This window comes from Scylla paramamosain, chromosome 14 (assembly GCF_035594125.1).
Source record: "Scylla paramamosain isolate STU-SP2022 chromosome 14, ASM3559412v1, whole genome shotgun sequence".
NCBI lineage: Eukaryota > Metazoa > Arthropoda > Malacostraca > Decapoda > Portunidae > Scylla > Scylla paramamosain.
Genome location: NC_087164.1, coordinates 1,620,001 through 1,629,744, shown reverse-complemented (window position 1 = coordinate 1,629,744; position 9,744 = coordinate 1,620,001). Strand labels below are relative to the sequence as shown.

Below are 9,744 nucleotides of genomic sequence, written 5' to 3'. Positions count from 1 at the left end.
TCTCAAATTATAAAAAACAAATCCTCAGGATCTTCCTCACTGAACTCAGGTAGAAATGCCGCTGCTTTTCTAAGTTTAAAGACTGTCTCAGTCTCGTGTAAAGCAATGTATGCAACATTGGTAAGTCGAAGCTATTCATTTTCCACTAGCATTAGCTCAACTTATACACCTTGCAGTTCTCCTGTTCAAGTTTCTTAAATATTCACCATACTGAACATCAGTTTATTCGCCTACAAAAGTTATTAATAGGATATTGTGCAATCTGTTTAAGAAAAAAGTAGTAGTAATTGTTTAGAGTCCTCTCTTGTCTATCCTCTTCCGTTCTTTCACATATACCTCTTCATAAACCTGAAACACCACCTGAGGGTCAGAGGAGCGGAGTAGCGCAGACCTGCTTTCTTGTTATCTACCTCTCGCAGTCTTCTTCCGGCGATTGTAACACCTTATTTAAGCTCAGCTCGTCTCTGGTTGGCTGGCGCTTCAACCAACCACTGCCAGCTCATCCACCTGGGTTTGGTTATTTTTGCGGGTACACAGCTCGTGGCTTCTGCAGTGCTGCAACACAGCGTTGCCAACAATACAAAAACAGCGCAAACTTAAGTAACCAATCTGTAACAAATAAATTCAACCTTCCATATTCAAAGAAACTGTGGATAGTAGGTTTATGTAGATCTAAATGGCAGGCACTTTTTCATACAATTCACTGTTGCACTTGATCATTATTATTAATCTGAAAGAAGTGACCCCAAGTTGAGCTCGATTTGCAATAAATTAGTTTCCTGCAATGCAGAAAACTCGCTCAGATGGAGCTAACATAGCAGTACAACCAACTACCTCTCTTGCAAGGTAATATATACACATGTTTGCTACAAAGACATATACAATCTATTCGGAATTTTACCACTACTTTACTTTTCCATAATTACAATTAAATTACAGTAATTCTATAGTATTCTTAATCAAAATTATAGTGAATTCCTTAAGTTTTAAATTCAATGATAATTACAATTAATTGCATCATTTTATGTAATTAATTACATATCAATTAAATTACAATTACAATCACTCCAACCCTGGATACAAGACGTACAGTGCACACCTGCCTAGCAGGAAAACAGTCTACATGGGCTGCTTCCTCACAGTCAGAACAAGAACCTTTCCACACCACTGCCAGCGAGTAAGAGCCCCTCAGTTAAGCCGGCGAGCGTCCTAGCTCATTTTCGGTGGCGACTCCCACCACAATATGCTAATGCCTGGGAGAATACTAATTACACCAGATAGATTCCTGGCGGTCTCACAGTTCTGGAGGTTATTGTCATCACTAGCTAGCTATCTAGCTATGTACATTAATAATATATATATATATATATATATATATATATATATATATATATATATATATATATATATATATATATATATATATATATACACACACACACACACTGTTATGTGCAGTGATATAGAGAACAGAGAAGTAGGGAGAAGAAAGATGAAGAGGGGAGGAGAGGGACAAAGTGTGAAAATCAAGGAAAATCAAGGAACACGTAGCAGGTAAGTCAAGGCCCGCTGTGTTTTACTGTAGAACGTTGTATAAATTTAAAGTAGTTCTTTTCCACTTAGGCATGGTTCTTAGATGGGAACTAGACCCTTTGCGCTCACAGCCGTCTCGCCATCTGAAGATTAAATAAATTCATGTTTTTGACAGAGGGACTGTGGCGGTGTTGACCATTATCGTTGGTGTTGGATACCCTTGATATCATGAAATTGTGAAATATTAGTATTTGTATACAGAGAAAGAAATAAGAGCATATTATTATAATAAATATTTAAATATATTTTCTCAATATGTGAGGTGAAGACTATTGTTTGATGAATCTGGAAATGCAGCAACACCACTCACCATGCACCCTCAACTCAGCTGATCCTGTGGTAAATACACAGCATTTGAGCACGTGCAGTGAGGGCCAACTAGTTACACTAGCTCCTGAAAAGTGGTTGGAGTCATGCAGTAAGCTCCATGGAAGCTGTTTCTATCAGCCCTCATCTCTGCCTCCATAAGGATCTTGTGTTCTCATCAAAGCACTCTGCAGCAGCAGTTGCTATGCCCATACTGCCCATCTCCTCCTTAAGTCATGCTGGTCTAATTGGGTGTTCTTCTATTTCGAATTGTCCAACAATAAGAGAGCAGCAGTAATGAAATCCTTGTAATCCATCTTGTTTTGGTGCATGTGCAGAATTGATGATGGGCTGACATCACACTGTCACCCTACGATGGAGCTCACCTTCAAAGCAGACGGCTGTCATATCTGTGACATCATGAACGGGGATGGGAGTGACAGTGATCGGCTGGTGTGAACCATATCTTAATTTCCCCTACTTCCATTCCTTGCTGCGAGTTGTATTTAGCAATAAAGTAGAAAAGTTGCTCTTTCCCAGCCCTCCAAATAAAAACTCTTATGATTTTTGCAACAAAGTTTAGTTTGGGAGAGAGAACGAGACCCAGAGTGTGTGAAAGTGAGACATCCGGCTGGGCTGTGTCTGGGCATTGTGTTCTTGTTAAGTGCTTCTGAATGCTGTGAAATGGGGCAGACCACAGGGCTGTATAACATTCTGCTAGATTACAGCTGTCTACTCTCTCCCCAGGTTTCACCAGCTGGAACGGCAGTGTGGGCTTGTCTTTTGGTAGACTGTAAAATAGGTTGTTCTCTGGCCAGAGTGTATAATATCTGTTGGATGTGGGTTGGTTTTGTTACTGTGGGTCGTTGTCCAATAAAGTATTGTACCCTACTTTGTGTTCTCTATACTATTTTTGCTCCCTAACATGTGGTTCATTAGTTTTTTCTCAGCTTTGGGGATTAAGTTGGCGTTTCTTATACTCCCTTCCCTGTTGATGGGTTGAACAGGGTGACGACCTATTGAAGCTGGATAGTTGTTGGCGACCAGTAGGTAACTGGATTTGTCATGTTCACATCCTGCACCAGGCTGAAAGGAACATAGCCTAGGGATAAGCTGATCTGATTCAACGGCAGCTGTGAAAGGGGCTGTAGTCAGTCATAACAATATATATATATATATATATATATATATATATATATATATATATATATATATATATATATATATATATATATACACAACAACCTTGAGATATGAGCAGCCTGACATATGGGTTTTTTTGAGATACGAACTATGATTTGGTTAATTTTTTTGTTTGAGATGTGACCGAAATTTTGAGATACGAGTCATGCTTCGGGATGCTGCTGCTAGTTGTCCCATTGGTCCAGCATCAGGTGGTCCAGTATCCACATGTTTCCTGCACAGCGAGTCAGATCTCATCTCTGTGCTCATTCTTTCATTATTTTCACACTAGCTACTTACCTTTTTGCATGTTCTTTCATTATTTTCACGCTAGTTACTTACCTTTTTGCGTGTGATATCATGGGGCCAAAAAAAAAAAAAGTGCAAAGGACAGTGATGAGAAGAAGAAAAGAATGATGTCAATAGAAGTGAAGTAAGAAATAATAGAAAAACATGAGCGAGGTGTGCAAGTGCTTGAACTGGCAAGGCAGTATGACCACAGTACATCTACTATTTGTACTATCCTTAAACAAAAAGAATGCAATCAAAAGTGCAACACCAGCAAAAGGAACGTTAATTCTGTCCCAATTATGAACAAACATCCATGGAGAGATGGAGAAGCTTCTGCTGGTGTGGGTGAAAGAGTAAGAGACGCAGTGTCGGAGGCTATAATATTTGAAAAGGCGCATATTATTTACAGCAACCTGAAGAAACAAGCACCACCTACTTCAGCAGAGGCACCAGAAGCTTCATTTAAACCAAGTCATGGGTGGTTCAAAAATTTTAAGAAGAGAACTGGCATCCACTCAGTGGTGAGGCATGGTGAAGCTGAGTGCTGACGTTAAGGTAGCGGAGGATTATGTCACGTGTTTTACTTCACTTATTGCGAAGGAAGGTTACATCCCGCCCCATAAGTTTTTGACTGTGATGAAATGGGACTATTTTGGAAGAAAATGCCATGGAGGACTTTCATCACTGTAGAGAAGCTGCCAGGCTATAAACCTATGAAGGACCATCTGACTCTTGCATTGTGTGCAAATGTTAGTGGTGATTGTAAAGTCAAGCCACTGCTAGTGTATCACTCAGAAAATCCTTGAGCCTTAAAGACAAACAAGATTCTTAGAGAAACTGCAGGTTATGTGGCATGCCAATGCTAAGGCATGGGTTACTTGGCAGTTTTTTACCGATTGGGTAAATCTTGTCTTTGGTCCTGCAGTGAAGAAGTATCTTCAAGGGAAAAAACTCCTGATGAAAGCATTACTCACTCTGAATAATGCTCCAGTGCACCCATCTGGCTTTGAAGATGACATTCTCGATGAATTTAAATTCGTGAAAATCCTTTACCTCCCACCCAACACGACCGCAATCTTACAACCTATGAATCAGCAAGTCATCTCCAACTTTTAGAAGCTCTACACAAAGCATTTGTTCCGCCGCTGCTTGGAGGTGACCGAGAACACTAATCTAACCCTTCAGGAGTTCTGGAAAGAGTACTACAACATCGTGATATGCTTACATATTATTGACTTGGCATGGAAGAGCATACAAGAAGAACCTTGAGCTCCGCATGGAAAAAGTTATGGCCTGATATTGCAGACAGGGACTTCGAAGGATCTGAACCCAAGAATGAGCCCGAGTCAGAAGTGTTGGAGGAGATTGTGTCCCTCAGAAAGTTGATGGGTCTGGAGATAGATGACTTTTATGAACTCGTCAAGAAACACGAAGAGGAACTTTCAACATATAAGTTAAAGGAGCTACAGATGATGCAGCATAAGGAAGTTCTGCAGATTAGTAGCGAGAGGAGGTAGAGCTAGAGTAAATGATTTCTACTAGTGAAATTAAAGACATGCTGGCAATGTGGGAGCTTTCAAGTTTCATTGAAAAAAAAAAAAAACACCCAGAAAAAAGTTTCAACTGGTTGTGCTTCATCACTTTTTAGTGACATTTGTTTGACTCATTTCCATAACATATTGAAAGGCAAGCAAAAGCAAAGCTCTTTGGATAGGTTCTTTTTCAAAAGGCCTGCAAGTGAAAGTGCTGAAAGTGTAACCAAAAAAAGAAAAAAAAGTGAATATAATTGAAAAATGTAGTGTTGTGTTAAGGCTAAAGTTAAGAAAGTGCATTTCTTTTTTTTTTTTTTTTACAATTAAGAAAGTACCATTTTAGTTTCATTTAAGGAAAGTGCAGTTTTAGTTTGCTTTAAGGTAAAGAAAATGCAGTTTTGGTTTTATTTAAAGAGAGTACAGTTTTAGTTTACATTTAATGTTTATATATGAATGGTGCCTGCATCCCTTCCTCCCTCCCTTTTCTGCCATCCACCTTCATTAACCGCAAAGGTCTGTCCAAGGTAAGAATACTAAATAAAACTTTTTTTATTTTATATATGTATATTTTTTTTATGCATTGGTAAAATATACATGTGTATTTCTTAACTGAAAACTTTTTTTCATAATTTTGAGTGGTTTGGGGATTTTTGTTTTTACAGGGTTGGAACAGTTCATTTCAATGGGGAAAATTCATTTGACATACAAGTAGACTGACTTACCAGCTAAGTTACAGAACGAATTAAACTCATATATCAAGGTACTACTGTATCTATATATATATATATATATATATATATATATATATATATATATATATATATATATATATATATATATATATATATATATATATATATATATATATATACAGAAAAATTTCTTCAGAAAATTTATTTATAATTTGAAAAGTTTCTATTTTTCTCTCTTAATTCCTACATTCCATTGCAAGAGACAAAGGGAAACAGAGTGAAATACCTGAACAGCTTAGTACAAGGTACTGGAGACAACAGGAGGCCGCATGATATACGTATTGAGAGACAGAAGATCGGGAGAGGTGGTGGTTCCATAGTTGCCGACATCAAAGACACGGCACTTTTTAAGGTAAGGTACTGTAATTTCTACGAATTCAGTTCTCTCGAGTGTACGACAACGTCCTTCACATCAACGAGGAGAGACTGAATCAGTCATCTTCTTCAGGCCACAATCCCTTCCACAGCATGTCTTCAGGCACTCTGTGTGAAAGGACCATAGGGATAAGAAGAGTGAAATTCCAACAAACACCCATACCCATTGTCCCATACACACATACACACACACACACACACACACACACACACACACACACACACACACACACACACACACACACTGCCAGTTTCACATTGCCATGTGCTCTTCAGTAAAAGGTAGAACTTGTTGATCCCAAAATTGCAATTTTCATGGTTTTGGAATCTGTTGAATCATTAGAAAGAGAAGAATTTAATTATCATGGGCTATGCATAGCTGGTTATTATATATCGAAATTTCAACACACAGACTGCATAACCTCTAGTTTTTCTGCATTATTAGGAGGCAAAACACACTGAGACTGTTTATGTGTCAGAAAAGCATCAACTCCCGAACGGTAAGTACAATATGTCTGCTTGAAAGAGCCATAAGTGCATGAGGGAGTTTTTTTTTTTTTTTTATCACCATTCCATTACTGTGAAACACAAAGAAAAAATAACAGCCAAGTATCTCACTACTGGCAGGAAAATTTCTCCAAACAAAATATACATCTCATCTGAGATAGCTTTTAGAAATTTGAATGAGGACTTCTTGTTTGTAAATCATGACTATTACACATGCAGTACATATGTAGTATTTGAGAAAGAAAATATTAGATTTGGTGATCCTATTTGTTTTTCATGGGCTGCCAACAAAGATCTTCAAGAAAATCAAATTAAAGATAGTTTATCCATTTCACATGAAAATCACATGGTAAAGGTGAAGGAAGCTCGTCAAGCTTGTAAAGAAAATTCATAAGCATGGATCTTTACCAGCAAAGTTTATGCAGTTGATATACAAAGTCCTGTTGTTGCCAATGATCAGCAATGTGAAAAGCTGCATCTCCACACCTCCGCTGATTGTAATTAATAAAATATCTGGAAGTGCGAAGGAAAAAGTTTCAAAATAATTAGAGCAAAAAAATTACAAAACATTATGTCCACTGAAAAAAGCAGTTTTCTGTGTTTTGGTCAACATAGTAGGCTATACACGAGATATTATGGGGAATATGATGCCATTAAACAAAATTTCTAGTGTTAATCTGCTGGTTTACAAAACTATAGATTGCAGGCTTACATTATGTAACAATAAAGTAGTGAACATTAAAATCTTTATCATCAATATTCTCAAAGCAATGCTTTCGGAGTTAGTGCTTTCTGACAGTTTACTGCAGTACTTGTACTTGGACTTCTGCATAATACCTGGAGGGAGGAGGGGAGGCATGCAGTTAGCAAGATCAGAAGAGCAGATAGCATGAAAATAGCAGTACAAGACAGCTAGAGATGCAACATTGCGGCGGTGAGAGAGAGACTGAAGACAGTCAGTTACTGGAGAGGAGTTGATAAGATGAAAAGCTTTTGATTCCACCCTGTTTAGAAGAGTGGTATGAGTGGAACCCCCACAGACATGTGAAGCATACTCCGTACATGGATGGATAAGGCCCTTGTACAGACTTAGCAGCTGGGGGGGGATGAGAAAAACTGGCGGAGAAGTCTTAGAACGCTTAATTTCATAGAAGTTGTTTTAGCTAGAGATGAGATGTGAAGTTTCCAGTTCAGATTATAAGTAAAGGACAGACCGAGGATGTTCAGTGTAAAAGAGGGGGGGACAGTTGAGTGTCATTGAAGAAGAGGGGATAGTTGTCTGGAAGGTTGTGTCCGAGTTAACATATAGAGAAATTGAATTTTTGAGGCATTGAACAATACCAAGTTTGCTCTTTCCCAATCAGAAATTTTAAAAAGATCAGAAGTCAGGCATTCTGTGGCATCCCTGCGTGAAATGCAGAGCTTTATGCCAGAGTTTAGCAAAAGTTTTTCATATATCCAAGGGAACAGCAAAGGTTTCACCAAAATCTCTAAAAGAGGATGACCAAGACTCAGTAAAGAAAGCCAGAAAACCACCAGTAGAGCAGCCTTCATGGAACCCATACTGGCGATCAGATAGGAGGCTGTGAGGTGAGAGGTGTTTAAGAATCTTCCTGTTGAGGATAGATTCAAAAACTTTAGATAGGCAGGAAATTAAAGCAATAGGATAGAAATTTGTGGGGTTAGAACGGTCACCCTTTTTAGGAACAGGCTGAATATAGGCAAACTTCCAAAGAAGGAAAGGTAGATGTTGACAGACAGAGCTGAAAGAGTTTGACTAGGCAAGGTGCAAGCACAGTTTCGGAGAACAATAGGAGGGACCCCATCAGGTCCATAAGCCTTCCGAGGGTTTAGGCCAGCAAGAGCATGGAAAACATCATTGCGAAGAATTTTAATAGGTGGCATGAAATAGTCAGAGGGGTGGAGGAGAGGGAGTAAAAAGACCAGAATCGTCCAAGGTAGAGTTTTTAGCAAAGGTTTGAGCGAAGAGTTCAGCTTTAGAAATAGATGTGACAGCAGTGGTGCCATCTGGTTGAAATAAAGGAGGGGAAAGAAGAAGAACCAAAGCTATTGGAGATATTTTTGGATAGATGCCAGAACGAGAGGACTTAGATCTTGAAAGATTTTGAAACTTTCTGTAAATGAAGGAGTTTTTGGCTAGTTGGAGAACAGACTTGGCATGGTTTTGGGCAGAAATATGAAGTGCAGTGCATAAGATTCTGGTGATGAAAGGCGTAAGTATCTTTTGTGGGCCACCTCTCTATCACATATAGCACGAGAACAAGCTGTGTTAAACCAAGTTTTGGAAGGTTTAAGTCGAGAAAAAGAGTGAGGAATGTATGCCTCCATGCCAGACACTATCACCTCTGCTATGAGCTCGGCACACAAAGACAGGACTCTGACACGGAAGCAGTAGTCATTCCAAGGCAAATCAGCAAAATACCTCCTCAGGTCCCCCCAACTATCAGAGGCAAAACACCAGAGGCACCTTCACTTAGGGGGATCCTAAGGAGAGATTGGAGTGATAAGACAAGATACAGAGATGAGATTGTGATCAGAGGAGCCAAACGAAGAAGAAAGGGTGACAGGATAAGCAGAAGGACTAGAGATCAGTAAAAGGTCAAGAATGTTGGGCGTATCTCCAAGACGGTCAAGAATACGAGTAGGGTGTTGCACCAATTGCTCTAGGTTGTGGAGGTTAGCAAAGTTGAAGGCTAGTTCACCAAGATGGTTGGTGAAGGGAGAGGAAAGCCAAAGCTGGTGGTGAACATTGAAGTCTCCAAGAATGGAGATCTCTGCAAAAGGGAAGAGAGTCAGAATGTGCTCTACTTTGGAAGTTAAGTAGTCAAAGAATTTCTTATAGTCAGAGGAGTTAGGTGAGAGGTATACAGCACAGATAAATTTAGTTTGAGAGTGACTCTGTAATCGTAGCCAGGTGGTGGAAAACTTGGAATATTCAAGAGCGTGGGCACGAGAGCAGGTTAAGTCATTGCGCACATAAACGCAACATGCAGCTTTGGATCAAAAATGAGGATAGAGAAAGTAGGAGGGAACAGAAAAGGGGCTACTGTCAGTTGCCTCAGACACCTGAGTTTCTGTGAGGAAAAGAAGATGAGGTTTAGAAGAGGAGAGGTGGTGTTCTACAGATTGAAAATTAGACCTTAGACTGTGAATGTGTCAAAACACTTAGGTCAAGACACTTAGGG

The 9,744-nt window shown here is 39.2% G+C and overlaps 1 protein-coding gene across 3 annotated transcripts in view; it reads right to left on the bottom strand.

Moving 5' to 3' along the window:
- Nucleotides 1-5,455: 5,455 nt before the first annotated feature.
- Nucleotides 5,456-9,744, bottom strand: part of LOC135106739 (uncharacterized) — a 34,698-nt gene continuing 30,409 nt past the window's right edge. For 2 of the 3 annotated variants that reach the window (XM_064016003.1, XM_064016002.1), the window contains 2 exons: nucleotides 6,947-7,051; nucleotides 5,456-6,139 (listed from right to left, as the gene is read on the bottom strand). In XM_064016003.1, the coding sequence (XP_063872073.1) occupies nucleotide 6,139; nucleotides 6,947-7,051 (106 nt within the window). In that variant the 3' untranslated portion in view covers nucleotides 5,456-6,138. The remainder of the gene's footprint in view (nucleotides 6,140-6,946; nucleotides 7,052-9,744) is intronic. The other variant, XM_064016004.1, reaches the window with a different exon arrangement.